This window comes from Natator depressus, chromosome 5 (assembly GCF_965152275.1).
Source record: "Natator depressus isolate rNatDep1 chromosome 5, rNatDep2.hap1, whole genome shotgun sequence".
Taxonomy (NCBI): domain Eukaryota; kingdom Metazoa; phylum Chordata; order Testudines; family Cheloniidae; genus Natator; species Natator depressus.
Window position 1 is genome coordinate 15,773,458 of NC_134238.1, and position 23,138 is coordinate 15,796,595.

The following is a 23,138-nucleotide window of genomic DNA, read 5'->3' on the forward strand; positions in this document are numbered from 1 at the left end:
CATGAATTTCTGACTCTTCCTCTTCTCTAAGGGCATGTGTGACCATTGTTTGCTCTCTTAATATTAAGTAAAGTTTTCTGCATGAGCTCCAAAGATAAGCATTTTGGATCTGTTAGGTGACAGACATTGTTTCAATACACATTAAGAATAGGGGCACTTTTTAGTCACAGACACAAAAGAACACTCACCTTCCCAAACGCAGCAAAGCCAGATGCATCTGGGATTGGTTGTCTGAAGCATAAAAGTCACCTGCCAGTACCAACCATACCCCCTCTGAAAACCAATGGGGTGTGTGCATGCATGCAAAGCTATGCAGCTTCACTGTGCGCTTCTTTGGTAAGAGTCTCACGGGGAGAGTCACAGACAGCTACTTTATACGTATGTTTCACCACCTTTTTAGGACACACAACATGAAAGCATAAACAGCTAAAATAATAGGCCTGATGTGATGAAATGAGGTACCTGGGAGTAAAGTATGTTGTCGCAGGCCACCAGCAAATGAACAAGAGTCATGATAACTAGATAGGCCCTAAATTAAAATTCAAGTAAAAGGCTGCTTGAGAGGCTTGTTTGCACCCCCCAAAACAGTAAGAAATGGTGATCCCAGTGAAACTTGTTTTTCCTGAACAGAGAGCTCGGAATGATTTGCTGGAGAGAAAGCAGCGAGGATTAGAGGGTACAAATTCTTCCCTCTGAAAGGTGCATCAAGTACAAAATCTAACTTCATCAAAAAGAGAAACTTTAACAAGCGATTTGGAGGAGTGTTGGACGAATAACTGATTTTTCAGTTCATTGGCAGTTCTAAAAAATAATAATAAAAAAATTGGTTTGACCTGAACTGAATCTGGAAAATTTCAGAATTTTTCAGCAAATTGACAAAGTGCATTTTGGGTCAAAGAGAACATTTCCCCTTGAAGCAATAGATTCATTAGGGGATTTTGGCACTAGTCCCAAAACAGACAGACAGAGGAGGAAGAGCCATACCTTATAACTTTTAGCCCAGTGGGCAGGGGAATCAACCAAGCACGTGGGGAACTCAGGTTCAGTTCCCCACTCTGCCTGATGTGGAGCAAGGACTTGAATTGGGGTCTCCCACCTCCCCGGTGAATGCCCTAACCACCAGACTATAGGCTATGCTGGGGTGGGTTATTCTTAATCTCTCCTGATGAAGCTGTTCCACTTTGTATGAAATACTTGAATAGTCATTGGGTGAGAAAGAGAATGATGATAGCCTAGTAGTTAGTGAACTCTCTTACGAGGTACAAGGCCAACTCCCAGACCCTGCTCTACTAAATATTTAATTATTTATACTAAGTGGAAGAGCTTTAACAGGATACCAAAATACCACATTGCCCAGTGGTTAGGGTGCTCTCTGGGGAGGTAGAAGAGCCAAGTTCAAATCCCTGCTCTATATCAGGGCAGGGGGCGGAAATGAACCCAGGTCTCCCACATCCCAGGAGAGTACCCTAACTATTGAGCGGAAAGTTTAAAGGGGCACTCACAGCAGCACCACCACCTCCTCCCGATTTTGTAAATAGTGCAAAACTCCCCTTGTGAATCACACAAAATTGGCCAAAACTATCCAGAGAATTTGCAAATAGTTTTGGGTCAAACAAAACTGCATTTTTCAAATAAACGATTTGTCTGAAAATAAAGGCCCAGCTCTAACACAGCACTAAGCCAACTATTTCTATCTACCTATAAGCTTCCCAAGCCCTGTTTCCCAGCTGAATGATAACTCCGCACAGTGTGTTGCCATTCAGGATCAGAAAAGCCAACATTATCTGGAGATCATATCTCCTCTGTTTTTATCTTTGCACCCTTTTCCTTGCAGCAAATAATGACAAGTGGTTGAGGAACAATACAATAGATACCAGCAGAAAGCTTGGTTTGGTGGGAGCTTTCTTCTATAACACAGCAAATCCCCACCCAGGGGATCTGTCTCAATGAGTTAAAATTCTCTTACTTAATTCAGTGTGAGCTGAGGTTAAATGAGGACAGGCCTGTGTTTTTACAGATGAAAACAAGCTGGTGATTTTTTCCTCCTAGCATGCTGTAAACCTTCACAAAAAGGTGTTCTTTGTGCACTCTGCATGGACTACACAACTACAAACAGCTGTGAACGGGCTCACTGTAGGCTAGCTTTTGTAGAGTCTAGATTCTAGTTTTGATTTGCGTGCTGCTATGTAAGCTGCCTGTTCAGTAATCAAACTTAGGTGGCTAAAATATGGCAACTAATTCTGCATTTGGGTACTTGGGTCTCTATCAATTTTAGGTACCTAGGTGTGGATGCAAGTGGTGCAAATTGGGCAGTCTAATCCAGGTACCCAAGATTGAAAATTGGGCCCAGAGACTTCATTCATCACTGCCATAAGTGGGTGCCACTCATTTGAAGCTGAAGGTGATGATATTGGCTCACAGTATGAATTACAGATAGCTCGATTGTCTGGACTAACGTATTTAAGACAGCACATACAAATTTCCTATCCTCTTCAATACTGTAGGCAGCCAGCAGGAACTCTTGTGTAGTACAGAGGTATGCGAGCTTTAAAGCTGTGAGAGATTGCACGTGATACACAATGTTTCCTGACTTGCCCGCAACAGAATGACAAAAGGTACTTGCTAATGAATGGATACCACAAACCTCAGCACCTTTTATCGTCTGTGTATGTGGTAACCAGAATGAGAACTTATCTGAAAACACCACCACCACCACCACCACCACGTGAATTGTAGTGAAGGAGTGACTTAAGAATTTATCTGCAAAGGGACAATTGAAGAGCCCACATTAATAGGAATTTTGCCATCGTACAACTGAGGCATCTGGCTGATCTCCAACACTTGCCTTTGAAATGCTCATGTTATGTTGTGAAGCTAAATGGACAATACAAAACATATCTCATTAGAATAGCTCACTTACTTCCTCAATAGTGAACAGGGAAAATCCCTTAAACTGAATTCTTCTTGTTAAAGGACCTGTAATCAAGAAGCTATTCTGTAGCCTTCTTATGACAAACAGCACTTGATTAATGACTTCATCTTTTCAAAAAGCCACCACACTAAAACCGTCTCTCAAACTGTCAGGCATCTGTCACCTAAAACGTACCATTTCAAAATGCAATATATTTGTATCACAAAGATGGCTGGTCAGATTTAAAACAAGCCTATTCAAAAGACTTTGCAAACTGTGTATTTATTCAGTGTATTCATTACCTTCTAGTTGGTTGTCAAATGAACTGACTCCCAGAATCTATGGTAGGGTCCACTGGAATGCAGTAGTTACTCTGCTTTCCAGATATTTGTTAAAGCAGGAAGCTTTAGACATAAATTTGGAAAAAGTGTTTTTTCTTAAATATGTGTTTTAATTCTAGCTATTGTGGATTTTCAAGCTTGTGGTTTGAAATTGCCTGGTTCTACTTTTCACCGCAATCAACCTGGCATGTTTTTCAGAAGAGAGGGTTGCTCACCCTCTGCAAAAAGAAAAGGAGTACTTGTGGCACCTTAGAGACTAACACATTTATTTGAGCATAAGCTTTCGTGAGCTACAGCTCACTTCATCAGCAGTAACTGAGGTGCTTTAAGATGGGCATCCCTGTGAGTGCTCCACTTCAGGTGAGTGTGTCCCCCTACGCTTTTGTTCGGAGAATTTCAGCAGCAGTGCTCATCTGGGTCGCACATGCACTCTCCCCATCTCATGCCGTTTTTGGTGCCTATCTAGCGCACATGACCAGACCCCCCCACCCCGGTCAGTTCCTTCTCTACTGTACAGTACGAAGCAGAGGGGGGAGGGCAGGTAGTGGAGCACCCACATAAACACCCATCTTGAAGAACCTGTTACTGCACAGGGTGAGTAACCCTCTCCTTCTTTGAGGAATGTCCCCGTGGGTGCTCCATTCCAAGTGACTGTTGAGCAGTGCCCTTTGGTGGATGGAAGGGGCTTCAGAGTTGCATGGGTAATTGATGACAATACACTAAGTCCTAACAGTGTGTCTGATCTTGAGCTTGGTCTATTGCATAGTGTTCTGTGAACATGAGCAGATACCCAGGTAGCTGCTTTGCAAATGTCTATAATCGGTGCTTGTTTAAAAAGGCTACTGAGGTTGATAAGGATCTGGTGGAGTGGATTTGGATCCTCGCTGGGGGTTGTAACTCCCTCTGTTGGTAACAAAGCTGAATGCATCCAATAAATTGAACGCACCCAGAGTCTGTTTGGAGCTAGCGGAATCTTTAGATTGGTCCAAAGTTGAAACGAAAAGCCTCTGACTTTCTGAAGGGCATAGTTCTTTCAAGGTAGGACACTAGTGTGCGTCTTACATCCAGAGCATGTAATATTGAGTCCCATTTGCTCCCATGGAGTTTAGGGAAGAACGAGGGAAGATGGATCGGTCGGTTCAAGTGAAAAGAAGGTACTTTGAGTAAAAGTTTAGGATGAGGTCTTAGGGTGACCTTGTCCTTGAAAAAGATGGGTGTATGGAGGTGTGCCATACGATCCCCTAGCTCTTCCATTTGTCAAGCAGACATGATCACAACCAAGGCAGCCACCTTCTTTGACAGGTGTGTCAGAGACCATGTTGCTAATGGTTCCAATAGGGCTCTGGTGAGGCAGCAGAGAACCAAGTTCAAATCCCAAGGTGGGTAAGTACTCGAATTTCAGGTTAGACGTTTCTGATATCTTTTAGAAAGCGTTTAGTTATAGGATAGGCAAATATAGACATCCCATTCACCTTGTGGTGAAAAGAGGTAATAGCCGCGATATTTACTCTAATTAAGCCAAGTGATAAGCCAGATTTTTTAAGTTCTAATATGTATTCTAATATAATTGGTAAGGGAGCGGTAGCAGCCCGGGCTTGTTTGTTTTGCCACCAGATGATAAATTTCTTCCATTTATGCAGGTAAGTATTACATGTGGTTGTCCTACTGCTGTTTAATAATATGTCCTTCACCTGTTCCAAGCAGGTCAGTTTGTCATGATGGAACCATGTAGGTTCCATGGTCTTAGGTGAAGCCTCTCCAGGTTCGGGTGGTAAACCTGTCCAGCATCCTGCGATAGAATGTTAGGTAAAAGAGGAAGAGTACGTGGCATACATACTGCCATCCTCAACAGGTACAAGTACCAAGTTTGTCTGGGCCATGTGGGGGGTATCAAGATGACTTTGGCCTTTCTGGTCCTTATTTTGTGAAGCACCCTTGATAGCAGGGGTATAGGGGGAAATGCTTATAACAGTGATGTGTCCCATTTGATGAAAAAAGCATCCCCCAGGGATCAGGAGCCCAACCCTGCTCTCGAGCAGAATTGCAATTCTGAGATGTTGCGAAGAGTTCTATGGATGAATGACCTCAGTGTCTGAATACGCTCTGCAGGACTGTGTTGTTTAGTTCCCACTCGTTCCCTGGGAGAACTCTCTGTTTAATGTATCTGTTGTGGTGTTTTAACATCTTGGGAGACACAAGGCTAATATGTTGACATTGTGCCGGATACACCAATTCCACAATTTGATAGCTTCAGTGCATAGGGAGTGTGATCTTGCTCCTTCCTGTCGGTTTATATAAAACATTCAGGCAATGTTGTCCATCATTACCCTTATGATCTCAATTCTGATCAACGGTAGGAAGTGCAACGATGCATTGCAAACTGCGTGCAGTTCCAGGAAGTTTATGTGCAACGTCTCAGAAGACGACCATCCGCCCTGAATTATGTGGTGCTATAGGTGAGCCCCCCCCCCAGCCGATCAAGGAGGCATCTGTTGTGAGAATCATTTAAAGTGGAGTCTGTGTGAAAGGGACTCCCACACACGTTGTGGGGTTGGGTCCATCGTCCATCAGTGTAGAGAGTCTTTGACTTTGAGCGGCATGGTGAGGTGCTTGTTCAGGCTGTGTCTTTATGGAACGTAGATGGTTCTTAGCCAGTCTTCAATGCAGCGCATGAGAAGTCCTGTGTGTCGTACCACAAATGTGGTTTCCACCATATGACCTAATAGTTGGAGGTAAGTCTGTGTTGCTATCTGTGGGCTGCTCAGTACTGCGGAGATCAGATTGACTATAGTGACAAGTCTGTTTGTTGGTAGTGACACTTTGGCCTCCAGAGCATTGAGATGGGCCCCAATGAAGTCCAGTTTATGCACGGGTGTCAGTGTTGATTTTTGCATGTTTAGTTGTAATTCCAGCTGTGAAAGGAGTGGGTGTGATTGTCCTGTGAGTAACGTCCAGGGCACGTGCCAGGTGAGTGCCTTTAGTAGGCAAACGTCCAGACAGAGAAATATTATTACCCCTTGCTTGCGAAGGTGTGCTACCACTACCACAAGAATTTTGGAAAACACCCATGGTGCTGTCGAGATGCTGAAAGGCAGAACTTTGTACTGATAACGTTCTATCCTCAGAGTAAACCTGAGAAGCCTCCTGTGAGCGGGATGCATGGTTACGTGAAAATAGGCGTCTTGGGGGCCGAGGTCTGAGAACCAGTTCCCCTGTTCCAGTGCTAGTATTACTGTTGCTAATGTGACCATCCTGAACTGCCAGACCTTTGCAAATTTGTTGAGTTTTCTGAGGTCTAGAATAGGTCTCCATCCCCTGTTCTTTTTCTGGGTTAAGCAGTAGTGGGACTAAAAACCCTTCTCTCTGTGTTGTGATGGTACCTGTTCCATGGAGCACAGATGTAGGAGGTGGTTTACTTCTTGCTGCAGAAGATGTTTGTGAGGGGGTCTCTGAAGAGGGATGGGGAGGGAGGATGAGTTGAAGGGATGGAGGGGAAAGGTATGGAACAGCCTGTGTGCATTATTTCTAGAACCCATTTGTCCAGGGTGATGGATTTCCATGCTTAGCAGAAAGGGGTCAGACAGTGTCTGAAATGGGGGACGGTCAATGATGGTGTCAGCACTGAGGAACTGGGAGGTCACTTGGGCCCTGGACCAAACCCTCAAAATTATTGTTTTGCAGAGGGTTGCTGGGACACCAATGACTGAGGCGCAGGTGGTCAATGCCTTGGAGGTCTCTCTCTGTGCCTTTGTGGTGTTGTTGTTGTATCCCTTCTGTTGTTGGGCATATGGGGCAGACCTTGTCTGCTGGAAGGGATAGTATTTACCCTGTTTTTTCTTGTTGGAGGTGTGTATATCCCCTGGGTACAAAGGGTTGCCCAAGAGTCCTTCAGGGTGTGGAGGGACTCGTCAGTCTTTGTTGGAAAGAGCTTCTGGCCATCAAAAGGGAGGTCCTCCACAGTGGATTGTACCTCCCTTGGGAAGCCAGACAGGCGGAGCCACGAAGCTCAATGCAAACTATGGCTGTGGCCATGGAGTGTGCCACCATGTCTGCTGCATCTAGAGATGCCTATAAGGCATTTCTGCCTAGGAGATGGCCCTCGGAGATGATGGCTTTACATTGGTCTCTTTTGTCTTCCGGTATGTAATCAATAAAGCCTGTGAGTTTCGAATAGTTTGTGTGGTTGTATTTCGCCATCAGTGCACTGTAATTTGCAATCCGAAATTGAAGAGCAGCTGATGAGTAGGCCTTGAGACCAAAAAGATCTAATTGTTTCCAGCTTTGTCATAGGGGGTGGATCTAGATTGGTCTTGTCTTGCCTCGTTGACTGACGTCAACAACGAAAGAGTTCAGTGTGGGGTGAGAAAATAAAAAGTCCATCCCTTTTGAGGGAACGTAATTTTTTTTATACGCTCTCTTGCAAGTGGGCGGTATCGTTGCTGGGGTCTGCCATGTTTTTTTGCCAGCTTCATAAGTGCTTCTTTTATCAGAAGCGCTATTTTCGACAAAGATGAAGTTTGGAGAATGTCCAGTAATTTGTGTCGGGACTCTGCGACCTCCTCTAGGGGGAGCTCTAGGGAATTGGCAGTTCTTTTGAAGAGCTCCTGGAAACATCTGAAATCATCACAAGCTGTGGGTGGTTGTAGCATTATGGCCTTACCTGGGGAAGAGACGGAAATGTTGGCTGATGGTGTTGTTTCCTGCTCCAGGGCCTCCTCCTGTTCTTCAAAACTTTCCTCCAGAGATTCTGATGGTGTAGCCAGTGAAGGTGGTGGGGGAAATCTAATCCTCTCCCTGTAGGAATTTGGGAGCCAGGCATATTGTTTCTTGTGTGCCCTCCAGGGGTCCCAGTAGGGCCACTACATGGGGAATGGCAGAGGTGGTGGCATCTATGTGTGGCCATTACCTGGTCTGGGTGTCAACCCTGTGGTAAGACTTAGGTTCCACAGGTGGGCCTAAGCTGAAGTAGTTTGGATGGAACTGGAGTGGTGTGTTGAAAAAGCACCCTTCTCCTCCTCCTCGTCTTCCTCCTTGCTGGAAAACAGAGAAGCCAAAGGCGTGGTGGGTTGACACTGGACCGTGCTTACCAGAGATACACTGGTATCGAAGAGTGGTGATTCTGGCGTCGCTGACATCAGTAAGTCATTGTGGTGCAGGAAATGGTGCAGTGTCGGTGGTTTCAGTGCCGAGGTGGTCGGTGCCGACGATGATGTTGCGCTTGCAGGCGTCAGTGCCGACACGCAAGCGCTCTCTGCTATGAGAGCGGAAGGTGGCGCCGTAGCCTGTGGCGAGCGCCTCGGTGCCACATCTTTCGGCAGCTCTGTTGGTGCCGTGGCAGAGGAGGTAGGCTTCTGTTTGCCTCTCGACTCTGAGCCTGCCAGCTTCGGGAATACTAAAAAAGACTATTATAATCCCAAACTAGCTATTGATTTTAATCATTGCTGGGAGCTCCATCTCAGGCCAAGGATGGTTGAGAAGGAACTGAGGGGGGTCTGCTCACGTACGCTAGATAGGTGCCGACAAAGGCGTGAGATGGGGAGACACATGTGTGACACAGATGAGCGCTGCTGCTGAAATTCTCCGGTCAAAGGCACAGGAACGTGCATTCCCCTGAAGTGGAGAACCCACAGGGACACTCCTCAAAGAAGAAATATTAGTTACTATCTATGAGACATCTGGTCAAACTGAGTTCCAGAATGTGATTACATCATCTTTCAATTTTTTCAGCTAGCCAAGCTGTGACACACGGTGACAGCTAGTTTCAGAGTAACAGCCGTGTTAGTCTGTATTCACAAAAAGAAAAGGAGTACTTGTGGCACCTTAGAGACTAACCAATTTATTTGAGCATGAGCTTTCGTGAGCTACAGCTCACTTCATCGGATGCATACTGTGGAAGCTGCAGAAGACATTATACACACAGAGACCATGAAACAATACCTCCGCCCACCCCACTCTCCTGCTGGTAATAGCTTATCTAAAGTGATCATCAAGTTGGGCCATTTCCAGCACAAATCCAGGTTTTCTGTTCATTCCCTCTGATGCATCTGGCATTGGCCACTGTCGGAAGACAGGATACTGGGCTAGATGGACCATTGATCTGACCCAATATGGCCGTTCTTATGTTCCAGAGGTGAGGACCCTTCACTGAGAATGCCCTGGCAGCAGCTAGCTCAAGTGCTGGCAGCCACCCTGAAATCATTCAGAGAGTGGCAGTCTCTAAGTTAAGCAGGGCCCATACGGAAGACAACACAATATTTCAAAAATCAACCCCTTAAACTTCACCTATACATCAACTGGCAGCAAGGCATAACACACTACTTATGGGAAATCACATTGAATACATGGTAGCCACATTCTGCAGCAGCTGAAATTCTCGGGTGTGCTGAAGGTATAGCCCCACGTAAACCACTCTGGAACAGTACTTGTTACATAAAGTCTAGTCAGCCACTCGTTTATCCACTTCACAAATTCTGCCTGCGTGATACATGCAAGACAGAAACAGAACCAAAGTCGTTCCAATATACTCGGGGGCTCACCTGATCATCTATCTTCCTCTGAAGCTGAACCACCTTGTTCTCCATGCCGATATTGAGTTTCTTCAAGTGCTGAGCTGACCGTGCCTCAATCTTCAGTTTCTTCAGCTCTTGCCTGGCCTTCATGCGCCGGAAGTAGCATTGGATGACCACAGCCGCACACTTGAAGCGCAGGAAGTGCTTTCGAGCCAGCCAGGCCCGGGCATGTTTCTGGATGATGATAGCTTTGTGCTCCAAAAGGATCTAGAAAACATGCAGAAACAAAAGACGATCAGGAGAAACATGTAGAAACAAGACAAACTGGAGCATCAAACAAAGCTGCTATCGGTTAGTAACAATGGCCCAATTGAATTTACTGCACAGCACTGCCCTGTTTCTTCCCCTCACATTTCTCCTCTGCCCCAAAAGGATTTGAAGTAACATCCCCCCAGATTTACATTAGTCTAGTAAAACAGTTGCAGAATAGATGAATGATCAACTAATTGCTATTATTTTAGAGGGGGCTTCCCCCCACCTGTTTATATTTTCTATCTATCTTCAGTACTTATATGGCGACTATCACTATACTATCAGAGCACCTCACAAATATTAATGTATTTACCCTCACAACACCTTTGTGAGGTAGGGAGATGCTGTTAACACCATTTTACAGATGAGGAACTGAGAAGCTAAGCGACTTTCCCAAAGTCACACAGGAGTCCAGGGCACAACAAGGAACTAAGGAGGCAGGCACCATTGAAGTTTCTCCACACAGCTCTTCTGATGCTTCTTAGTCTTCACTTACAGCACTCTGTAATTTTTGATCTGGGCACTTTCATGAATACAGGGTGCTGTATATGCCAAATGTATGGTGGTCTAGAGATGTGGATGGCTGTTCCCAAGGAATAAACAGGAGACATGCTAAATTCACCTAGTGATCTAATGAAATTTTACACTAAGATCTTCTGAGGGCAATAGGGGAGGACACTAACCCACTGTGCCAGCTGTGGCAACACATGGAGCCACACATCAGCTGTAAAGTTTGCATTTGCACCCGGCTCTCTATCCGAGCTTCCCTAAAGCTTGAGGGTGTCTGGAACCAGAGGCTTGGTTTCTACCCAACTCTAATACTTGATTGTTAAGGTTTGAGTTCTCTTGAATAGTGGATAGTTAAAAAGAATAGCGTTTCTGAACAGTGGTAGAATAGCAGCCCTGTAGATGGACGTCTACCAAACAGGTATTGTGTGAGCAATGCCAGTGCGAGTCCCCCCACTCCCTAATCCAATGGGTATCAGCTGGGGCCTGCAGGGATCTCCCAAGTGGCTAGTTCAGTCTACATTCCCATTCATTCTTGACCTCTTTCCTAAACCCAGAGTACAATTGACCTTACTTATTATCAATCTTAGTGATGCTTTTTGTCACATGGGTGCCTGTCCTTTGGAAACTGGACTGAAACCACTGAACAGCCATCAGAGGGTAATCATTTCTAGAAATGACAAATGGAGCTGGATGGCAGCTGATGACTTTGAGGTGGAGGGTTCCCTATGCCATTACCCATCTCCTGAGCCCGGCAGTCTTTCCGTGTGTCATTTATTGTGATCATCAGCATCACTTATTTCCTCTCACTGGGCATCTGTTACCGTATTAAAATGAATGGAGATCATTAATTAAATAGGGAATTGCAGTAAATCTGAAAGCGACTAGCCACCTTTCATTTAAGCTTGACTTTAACGGACAATAGCATGGCTCAGACGTGTACACTGTTCCTCAGGTAAGATTTTCACTGGATGTGTTACATCAGATGACATTTCCCGATTTCCACTATGCCCGTACGCATCTGTTTGTGTTAATAACTTCATTAAGCTAGTCCTTTGAGGCGCTGCTGCCTAATCATTTCTGCTTGCACAGCTTTAGTGCTGCAATATTTGCAGTTAATACTTGTGGACTCTAGAAATACAAAACCTCACAGTTTGGGGGAAAAGATCAAAATGTCCTCAACAAATACATTACTGGACTGAACTCTTGGTAGATAAATTTAACGGAATCTCTCCCCAATGCAGTGATATTTTGTGAAGTAATAGTACCTTGTGGTAAATTTTCCTGACAAACATGCCCCGAGTGAAGGCCTGAATTGTGATAGTGGCGTTGCGGATGTTCTGGAAAGCATGAAGGATTCTCAACATTCGGTATTGTTTCTGGAAAATGATGGCAGCTCTTGTTTTCCTTAGGTGGTCTGCCAATCTGTGAATTGCAAGGAAGAAGAGGTTAATGGTAATAAAACTAATTCAATTCCACTATGTCACCCATATCTATACACAACATTTTTGCCATAGATGGTATTAAGGTGCATTAGCAAACAATCCTTTGTTGATGAGTTTGACACTACTTGAGAGAGAGAAAAACAGCAGTAAACTCCGGAAAAGAAGTTGATGCCAGCTCTCCTGTTAAATTAGTGGTGATGTGCATACATCCATTAAAGGCTCGCTGTTTCTGGGGATATTTGAAACACAAACAGCAAATGTAACGTTTGGAACTGCTTTTAGTGCTTCTCTTTAAAAAAGTTTATTTTTTCCCTCCCACTCTCTCTTGGTTTCTTTCCCCCCCCCCGTCTTAAATCCTCAAAACTCTAAGCCATCATCATCAAGGTTCGTTATTCCAGTCCCCTACTACCAAAAACAAGAGTAGTACAGCGTGTTCACTGGTTACAAGTACATTGAGCAAAACAGCAGCAAATTGATTTGACATTTAAAGCAATGTGCACTGGTTTGGCAACATTCATGAGCAGGACTCCAAACGATTTATACACAGTGGATAATTTGGGAAGTGGTTAGTACCCTTGTGTGCCGCTGACATTCTGAGACTACATGGGGAAAATGTATGAACAATTTATTGTTAAATCTCTTAATAAATATCCATAAAACCACAGTTTAGTTTGATGGTTAGCTTGTTTCACTGATTTTATGATGTATTCATTGCCCTCAGCATGAAACATCACACAGGTATTTGCTTTGGTTTTACAAGTTGTGCTAAACTTTTTGTCAACATTACATTTTAAAAAGGCTCTTTGTACAGGCCCTTGCATTCCCTTCTTATGGGCACACAATGCCTTAGTGCATCCCACAGAACTAGAACCTCTTAATAACCAAGAGAAAAGGGCTGTTTATCCAGCTACACCGTTCTCTATGCACCCAGCACAAAGAGATGGATCTCACAGCAAGGTCATCTCAAAGGAAGCAGAGGGTTGAGGTAAGGTCAATCAGGATAGAACGAGAATATGGAACACCAAGTAGTAAGATTTCTCTCTCCCTCTTCCCGCTCTTCCCCCACCCCAGCTCTAGATGTTGTGACTGCTTGAGATACAGGGTCTCAATGAGGTCTTGAAGAATCTTCACTTTCCTTTGGAATTGTCAGGAGAAACGTACCATACATCCTCCTTCTCCCTAGGTTGAGCTAGGTCTATAATCCTCTTCCACTGCATAGTGTTTGCGCAAACCTTGCCTTATGAAGGCACATTACTAAGATATGCCGTTCACATGAAAGGTCTGTGTTTCCTCATCAGCTGATACAAAGGAAATGCAGCCCCAACACCTTAGGTGCTCCTTTATTTCTACTCTTAGCAATACCAGGGAGTTTGCATTATGGCAGCACACTCCTGGGCACTAAGGGATTTAAGGCCGTGTCTTCCCAGCACGTTCCCCCCACAGCTGAGGGCAAGAGCTAGCCAGCCTTCCCTGATTCCCCAACACAGGGACAAGGTCTTGGAAACAACATGTCCCCAGCAGCCTCTTTATAGGTAGGCAGAGGGATGGGGTTGAACTGATTTATGCAAAAAGGAGTGAGAGGGTGGGAGGCAAACAAATAATATTTAAAAATGTGCGTAACCGTCAAATGTTGCACAATGAGAATCAACGTAATTGGATGAGATTAATTACTGCTACCTATGTCGTCCTCCTTCCCTCCCCTCCAATTTGTCACACTCACTTGTTATGACTTTAACTAGACTGTAAGGTCCTCAGGGCAGGGACCATGTCTATGTGTTTGTACAATACCTGGCACCGTAAAGCCCCGATTAGGTCGTGTGCGCACTACTGTGATAATAATGAAGAACTGACTGGACATGAGTTGCAGCCACTACGTGAGACGTCTGTGACTGTTATAAATAAAATCATCCCACTGCCTGGCTCTGTGCATTACAGAGTTTTCCATCACTGTATTTTCAATGAGGTTGTTACATTTCATAAGTGCAAATAGAATGACGTGAATTCAGTTAGGACAACTCTAAATATACATCAGCAATATAGCTAATGGATTTATAGGAAATCAGTGTGTCATCTCTGAGGGGACAGAGATTCCTCAACCTCAGCCATCCAAATTAACTGATAAAAATCACCTTGCACTCAGTAAATCAGGAGAAAGGGACTGACCATGTTTAAAAGATAGGATGCCTGAAGAGTAAGCTTAGCTCAATAGACAGCATCTTGTGTCACCCAAGTACAAACAGGGTTAATTGGGCTGCAGCTTATTTTGCAGCACCTCTGAATGGAAAACATTAACTCAGAGCCAAGGAATAGATTACTGCTCAGCAACCATTCAGCTAACAGACTGAATTCCATCTCGAGAAATCTTAAACGGGGTTGAAGGCAGCAACATAAAGGATCAAAAACCCACTCTGGCACATGAGATTGCTAGTCCCATAGCAAGGATTTTTAATAAATCTATTCATGGGTAGGACAATACGACTGGAGAATAGCTAACATCGTACCTATAGTTAAGAAAGGGGTGCGGGAAAGGTGATCCAGGCAATTACAGACCTGTTATTCTGACCTCAGCAGTATGCAAGGTTTCAGAACAAATTGCTTACTCCTAATAATCTTTTCAAAGTGGTTATTCATCCAGCTGGGTCTGGAGCCTTTCCCTACTAGTTTCTTCCCTTTACTTAGCATGCAAATTTCAAATGATTTTTGTATAGTTCATTTGAAGAAATTCCAAGCTTTTATTCCTCTTTCTCCTCTAAACAGACAAACCCTTCAATATCTGTATTCCAGTCACGAGGGCTATTCCATCTTGTTTCTGTAACCACTGTAATATCTGATTTGACTTCCTGTACCTGTAGTTACAGTTCCTCCAATTTATTGCCCAGGCTCCTTGCATTCATGTGCAAGCAACTCAGTTGTTTCCCTTGGACCTCACCAGGTTTTCTAGCTTATGGTGTTTCGTTATCCCTCACTATCTTCATTTAGGGGATTTTCCTACTCCTGAGTACTGCAGCCAGGTGTGGTGATTTCACGAGTCTCTCAACCTTCTCTCATCTCCCAGTTTAAAGCCCTTCTTATCAATTGGGCCAGGCTTGATCTCAGAAGGTTAATATCCTAGGTAGTCAAGTGGAGCCCATCAGTTGACAAGAGTCTTCTTTCTGTAAATGCGTCCGAATGGTCGATCATCCCAAAACCTTCCTCAGAGCACCAATCCTTGAGCCATCTGTTGATCTTCATTATCTTGTCATGCCTTCACCATTGTTCTCTAGGGACCGGAACTGCTCCTCTGAAAATCACTTGAGCTTCCATTTCTTTAAATGCCTTACCCAGCTGAGCATTTCAATCCATTCCAGTGGGAATCCAGCAGTGTCATTCATCCTGACATGCAGCACCATCAGTGGAATTTTTCCTCCCTCCCATCATAATCCTCTTTAGCCTCACATCCACATCTGATGCCCTTGCTCCTGGCAGAGCGCGCACACTTCTGTTTTCTGAATCTGGTCTGGTGACATGCCTGTCAATTCTTTGGAGTTTTTAGTCCTCGCTCACATGCACCTGTCTCTCCCTGGTGTTTGCATGAATCTGTTTTATTTTCTCTGTCACAGCCCCCTGTACATCGTATCCCCATTCTTCCATAGGCTTCGGTCCCTAGCTATCTTCATCTCTTCTGCAAGGATTGGTTTCCCTTCTTTTCTTCCTCACCTTCTGCCTGTTTCTCCTCCTCATTCCCCAGTGCAGCAAATCTGTTACTCAACTCCATTTTACCGCCAATAGCTAGTGTCCTCTTCTGACCTGTCCCTGTAGTCACATTCTTCCATGGATCATCCTTCTCTTCTGGCCGTCCACCCTTCAAGTCCTTTTGTTTGGCAGGTGTCTGCAAAACTTGGGTTGTCTATCACCTCCTCTCCTGCATTATACCTTCAAATCCCTGCCTGAATTCCATCATTGTCTCCAGCAGCATCTCTAATCCTTGAATCTTCTCCTCCATGAGGTCTACCAGGTGACATTTCAAGTCATGTTTTCACTACACACACACACACAGGTGCAACACCAGTAAAACAGTGCACTAAACATGAAAGAGAGCAGACAGGGCCAAAAGAATTTAGGGGACCTTTCCAAAAATCACAGGTAGAATTGGGGACAAAATCAAGGAGTTCTGATTCCCACGCCCCTATTCTTACAGCTACACCACACTGTCCATGGTCTACATACACACAGAATGGGCTTTATTTTCAGAGGTACAGGACACCTGCAACTCCCTATAAAGTCAATGGCAACTGCAGGTGCTTAGCGCTTCTGAAGATAAGGCAGATCATGTACTTGTGATATCAAGATCTGCTCTAGGAATTATTTTGGGGAAGTTCTATGGCTTGTGTTATGTAGGAGGTCAGACTAGATGATCACAATGGTCTCTTCTGACCTTGGAATCTAAGAATGTAACCAGGTTTCATAACACAAGGGGTATCAGATGATTGAGTAGTTCTAATAAGAGAGCTGGAGCTCTTCACCATTCTATAGTTCCCAGCTAGTCATTCTCTAGGGATGATGCTTACCTGCGAGCCAGGTGTCCTCGTGTATACCTCTGGATTGTTATTGCAGCATTTCTCATCCTTCTGTACTTCACCCTCTGCAGCCAGCCCCGCACTGTCTTCTGTATCATGATAGTAGCAGCTCTGAATTTATCTGCCCGCAGTTTCTCCAGATATGCCACCTGGCCTGCACGGAAAAAGATCTTGGTACGTCCAAACTGGAACTTGTCAGGATCCTTTTCAAAAGCATAAGGGAAACCGAGTTAAGACAAACATTTTCCTGAGGAGCCTATGCTGAATAAGTGTATATAAGGATGACAAGAGTGAATAAAATTTACCAGTTCAATTCCCATATCCGTTCAACTGGGTTAAACAAACTTTATCCCCACAGTACCAGTTTCAGCATATAAAGCCGAGGCTCACTCTTAACCCAACAATCCCGATTTTCACATATTTGCATTAACAGCTGACAAGGGTTAAGAACCAAATCCCAGTCCCACTGAAGTCAATGGGAGTTTTGCAACTTACTGGGATTTGTCCTAACTAGGCATTAGCAGGGACCATGAAGGTTTGTCACCTTGCTCTGGAACACCGATGGTGTTTTCAGATCTAGGGGCATTCTTCATGTAATACCACAACTGCATGAGGTAAGGCATGGGCATTGCTGGACCTTGGTCCTTTCTGTTTCCAGTTTCTGTATTTCTAGTCAATGAATATGCAAACTAGATGCAAACACTTTCTTGGCATGTTATCCTCTCTGATAGGGTGAAAAACAAAATCTTGTTTTCCTCCATTTTGGCAAAACTTAAGAGATGAGCTAGAACCAAAATTTCAGAGCCAAAGACTCCCAAACTCTGTGTGGCAAATGAGAGGAGTGCCAAAATCTGAACCCAGATCTGTGTCAACACTCTAAAAGTGGCCCCACTCCTTATAAACAGGCTAAGCCAAACCCATAAACTGAGCATATGTTCAAAATCTGGATGCGAAAGCTGCATTTTGCAACTTTAGATCACCTCTTTAGAAAAAAAAAGTCAAGGCTGCGATACTGCAAAGGTGTGCATGTGCTTTAACTTTACCCACTGTGAGCAGACCCACTGACGTCAACAGGACGTGTCAGTGAATAAAGTTGAGTCTTTGCAGGACCGGGGCCCCAAGAAAACAACCAGCCAACCTGTCAGAGGCCTCAGCAACAAAAAAGGCCTCAGAAATAAAAATTTAATCACAAAGAAAAAAAATCATCGGAAAATATCCTTAAATTAAAAAATGAACTCAAATGGTCCCCAAGGAGCCTGAGTAATAACAAACTGAACCTCCCTCAGCTAGAGCTTGTTAAATTTTGTTTTTTAAAAAAGGACAGAACAAATTAATAATTGGAAAAGAAATCTCAGTGTCTAGACTGTTCTCACAGTATGTGACCATTAAGAATTTCCCATTCAGCAGACATTTTCTCTTCATCATTTGTATGAAAAGGTGATTGGTGACTGGCTTTGGGGGTCTCTGTGCAATGAGAGAGAGGCCCTTTGGCCACTCTGTCCTCTTGACTGGGATTCCTCATGCTGTGTGCCGTGTGCGAAGCTAGGACTCTAGGATTTTATTCCAATCGTCAGTAAGAAGGAAAAGGAATAGGTTTTGTGGGGATAGTAACTCACTATCATCTACTGTCCACGAACAAGCTGTGGAATTCAATTGCAGAAAAAAGGCTTTTTCAGCTTGAATGCAATCAATAGATCTCATGCCATGTCTCACTTAGTCTCATTATTCCTTCTGAGATGGTTTGACTTTGGAAGACACTCCTGAGTGCCAGGGGCACACCAGCATTTTCAGCCACAGCAGGCAAATGGGGAGGAAGGGAAGGTGAGTTGAGATATTATCAGTGTCAACAGCTTCTGTGCTTTAATGATTGTTTCTGAAGCTTCAATCCCAGCTCACCTTAATGAGGTTTTCCAGAAGTGTTTTACAGATCAACTTCTTGTCATTTTTAGAGATCTCCCCCTTTTTCATAAGAACTCGATACCTATTGAAAAAGTCATGGTAGGACCACCTGAAAGCAAAGCACAGATAAAATTAAACAGGGCACAGGGTTTCATTTATTTAGCTAATGTTTAGAATTAGAGCTTAAATAAACCAAACCTCGAATCCAAACCTCTTCACATTTGGAGGAGAGAGAGGGAGAGTGAGGTTTAAAATCAGGTCTGAACCCAACCCCCGCTGGTTCTGGACTGGGTTGGAAGGTCCTTCCCTCCCCCCCCCGCAACCTATACTGGATTAGGTGCATTTAAAATGAACAAAAGGAGCATGGGTGATCTGGAAAGATTTACATCAGTTGAGACCAAAGTATCACAAGAACAGCTAGCCAGATTTCTGCACCATTCATGTGAACCTCAATCTCGGCCCTGATTTGGTGTTGAATGCAATTGCCAGCCTAACTCTAATTTGGATCTAAATGTTAAGGCTCCTCTCTAATTTTAAGTGCTCTACAAAGTTTCCTACTTGACTATGACACAGACACATTCAATTTGGTGCTGACGACGCACAAACAAACCACGAGAACCTTTCCTCCTTCTAACCGGAAAGCATCGCCACAGCAGGACTGTGGAACGACAACTTACAGTATCTGCATGAGAGGGATTTATGAAAATACCATGCAGCCAAAAAAGTACCCCACATTGAGAGACATATGTAAAATAAGACAAATCAGATTGCACTGAACGTCATGACACATGACTGTCAACCACCTGAGGTAATCATTGTCCGAAAATGCCAAAGGATTTTGTTATATATAGATTGGGCCTACAACCTCTTCTAATCACACTTGCCACTATCTCACCATTGGACTTCCATACTTTTTTTTTCCACATATTTTTCTGCAGATAATATTTTGTTGCCTGATCCTGCATGTCCTTAGGCTGGGAATTGATTCAGATTGATGAGTGCTTGGCCTGAGTGAGGTTGAGCCCCACGGAAGTTTGTCATGATTTGTTCTGACTGTATGCATTTTGTCTATCATCAATCCAGATTTGCTATACAACCTCTTCTTTTATCTGCACTCCCATAAGCTCCTTTGCTAAGACCGTGGTTTGGAGTGGAACCATTGAGGAACACTTCAGTTCTATTCCCCTTACCACCAGTCTACTGCATTCCAATGAAATCACTTAAGAGCAAGAACAGTTTTGCCCCTGGACACATGTGGGTATTTTCTATAGATGTTGACATGAGTTATGTGCATATTTTGAGGAGAAATTAAAAAACAAACAGTACATGGCATGGAACACATTGAACGTAGTTCTTGCCTGGCTTTTGTTTCCAAACTCTGATGCATATAAATTAGAACACTTCACCTGTTCATCTTCTCATGCTGAGAGTTCAGGCCTTTAAGGCACATGCTCGAATTTGGCTACTTTCATGGCTGTTATTAGATGTTTGGAAGGCTCTGCCCCACAAACAATGAAGTCTCTAAACGTGGCAGAGCTGTAATTCAAGAAATCAGAGCGCTATATTTTACTGCTAGGAATAGGCATCTCCTGCCATCTCTATGAGATTTAGAGTGCATATTAGATTCTGAAATTGATTCACTCTGAACTAAAACAGCTGAGTTATGGACCTATCAAAACCAGAATCTTTGGTGAAAATGCCAGACATTTCCAGTGCTGCTAAAATTATTTTAAACATATGCAAAGGAACATCCAGGAAAAGAAGTGAATGAACTCCAAAATGCCAGACTTCTGCCTAAACTTGAGCAAACATGCTATGGGCCTGAGTCTCATTTACACTGCGGCCACTTTCTATTGCTCTGGCACCACAAAGGAGTCTTAAAGTGGGAATACATGAAATAAGAATTGAGAGTTCAGAAGTCTGTCCATGTTGGTGCACCCAGAAGTTGATCTATGCTTTTTTATATATACATGCAAAAACCAAGCAATTCTTTCTGCTTTTTCCACCCCACCAAAATGAAACATTCCAGGGCCCAATTTTGAACAAAAAAATGCCAGTAGCACAACGCTCCTGAGTGACCCCCCCACCCGATAAAAAAACTGCACATAAGCAACAGAAAAAAAAATACCTCCCCTCCCGCCCCCCGTGAAATACATTTCTGTACCAAGCTGCCATGGGTGTTTGTAAACCAAAGTAAAAAATATGATGGAAAATGGCTTTAAAGAAAAGTGTTCCTCAATATTTTCTATAATTCTCTGCAATAAAATCCATCTATAATAGTGAAAATGTCTACTGCCCACCACAGTTAAGCACTGAATTTTCCATTCTAGCCTGCCTTTATCGCTAGCCTATTTCTCAAAGAAATTTTGGGATGGAAATTGTCAACGCTCTGTCTCAGGTGACTTGTTCTGGAAAGTTTGTGCAAAACAGGCTTAAAGATTTGAGTTTATGTTAGTGATCTTCACCCCACCTCCACCCACATGGGTGCACATATTTACCCAGATGTTCAGATCAGGATGTTGCACTTGCATTACTAAAAATGGCTTTCCCTGCCCCAGCTGAAATACCTTAACAACTGCAGAGGATTTAACTGAGGAAGGCAACCTTAAGGCTGAGTTAATGCCGAGCTCTTATATAATGCTTTGCATCCGTAGATTCCAACGTGCTTTGCAAAGGAGATCAGTATCATAGTTCTGCTTAGATCCATGAAGCTTGTATCTCTGCATGCAGAATATTAATACAAACATCTATATTGCAGTAGATTCAAGAAGTCCTATATCAAGATCAGGACCCTAATGGGCTGGATATTGTATAAACACATACAAAGATGCATGGTCTCCCTCCCAAAGGATTTACAGTTTAAGGTTGCAACCTGAAAACACTTACACACATACTTAAAAGCATGAGTAGGCCTACAGAAGTCATTTGTTCACAGTCCAAGGGCCTAAGACGACAAGTGACTTACAAATTGTAGCAATACAGTTAAATACATTCTGTTTCAATATACAAACATACAATTCTTTTTTATTGATATAAAGTGAGAGAGAACTATCTTCATCTCCCCCACAACTTGCCAGTATTCAGTGGCTTTTTCCTTATCAAAATTGCAGCAGTGGGTCTTGGGGAGGGGGTTGAAGGAGAAAGGGTCAGTCTGAAGGAGGAGAGGGTGTTTTTCTGCAAAAGGGGCAAGTTGTCAGAAGGGATGGAGACATTAATGTGAGGAACTGACAGATGAGGTGCACAAGGCTGGTTTCACTGGTGGGCAATGCTCCATTGTCAAGCCTTTTACACGCTCGGTTAAGGACAGCTGCAATAAGATACAGCAATTTCACAGATGCTTTTACAAGACTTTCAGAGGGAGGAGCAGTTAAAGAAGTTAGCTTAAATTTAAGACCTCTTGTAAAACCACCTGCGGCATGTCTACACTGCATCTGGAGAGAAGCCTCCCAGCCCGGTCTACAGAGTTATGCTAGTGGGACTTGCTCTAGTGCAGGGATTCTCAAACTTCATTATACCATGACCCCCTTCTGACAACAAAAATTACTACATGGCCCCAGGAGGGGTGACCTAAGTCTGAGCCTGCCCGAGCCCTGCTACCCCGGGCGGGTGGGCCAAAGCCGAAGCCTGAGCCCCACCACTCTGGGCAGATGGGTCAAAACCCAAGGGCTTCAGCCCCAGGCAGAAGGCCTGGAACATGAGCCTGGCCATTGATGGCTGAAGCCCTTGGGCTTAGGCTTCAGCCCCAGGTGGCGGGTCCTACCAAGTCTAACGCCAGCCCTGGAGACCCCATTAAAACGGGGTCGGGACCTACTTTGGGGTCCTGACCCACAGTTTGAGAACCGCTGCTCTAGTGCTATAAAACCAGCTGTGTAGATGTTCAGAGCCTGAACTCCAGCTCAAGCCTCAAGCCCTGGAGGGGAGCTTGAGACCCTGAGTTCCAGCCCAACCTGCATTTCAAAGCACGGTTTACGCAGCTATTTTTAGAGCACTCGTGCAAGCCCTTGTCTTGTCTTCACTAGGATTTTTACCTCAAGTTAGATACCATGTTAGCTAACTCAAAGTAACAACACATCTTTTTTCCTAGAGAAGACAAGGACAGTGAATGTCAAAGAAACTCAGTTTGAAGTCTTTAGCTTCCACTCTGGTTATGTGATGGCAACAATTCTGACTGGAATTACTGGTGAAAGTGTGTTTTCCCTTCCTGCTGGTACAGCTGAAAAAAATAAATAGACAAACTGATTTTTCTCAAACTTTCCTAAGACATTCATTTCTGGGCTGAGACCAAGCATGAGCAACCTCAGATCCAACCTCAGACCCAACAGACTCACAGATGTGAGTTAAGACAGCTCCCAAATGGACAGAATGTCTGTCAGCTAAACAAACAGGGAAGAGAGAATCACTGATCCTGTTAAAATAATGCACCACAGGCCAACCCCAAGTACCTCTGGTTCAAAAAACTTAAGCACTCCAATAAAAGGGTGGCAGAACTTGCAAGGGCCCCAACCCTGAAACTTGTGTATGTCCAGACTGCTGGGCGTGCCCAAAGCCCCTTCTTGATGCTCAACACAGCAGTCTGTCCAAGCCCTACAAATTGGAAGATTGTGGTTTGCCTCAAGATTTGTTTGATCTTCCTCCTTTCCCAGTTAAGTATCTAGCAA

The 23,138-nt window shown here is 44.0% G+C and overlaps 1 protein-coding gene across 1 annotated transcript in view; it reads right to left on the reverse strand.

Annotated features, from left to right (window-relative positions):
* The window catches only part of MYO5B (myosin VB), a 359,433-nt gene that overhangs the window by 77,048 nt on the left and 259,247 nt on the right, over positions 1-23,138 (reverse strand). Inside the window, exons 18-21 of the mRNA XM_074952355.1 lie at positions 18,478-18,589; positions 16,573-16,784; positions 11,849-12,005; positions 9,789-10,028 (exon numbers count right to left, since the gene is read on the reverse strand). Coding sequence (XP_074808456.1) covers positions 9,789-10,028; positions 11,849-12,005; positions 16,573-16,784; positions 18,478-18,589 — 721 coding nt within the window. The remainder of the gene's footprint in view (positions 1-9,788; positions 10,029-11,848; positions 12,006-16,572; positions 16,785-18,477; positions 18,590-23,138) is intronic.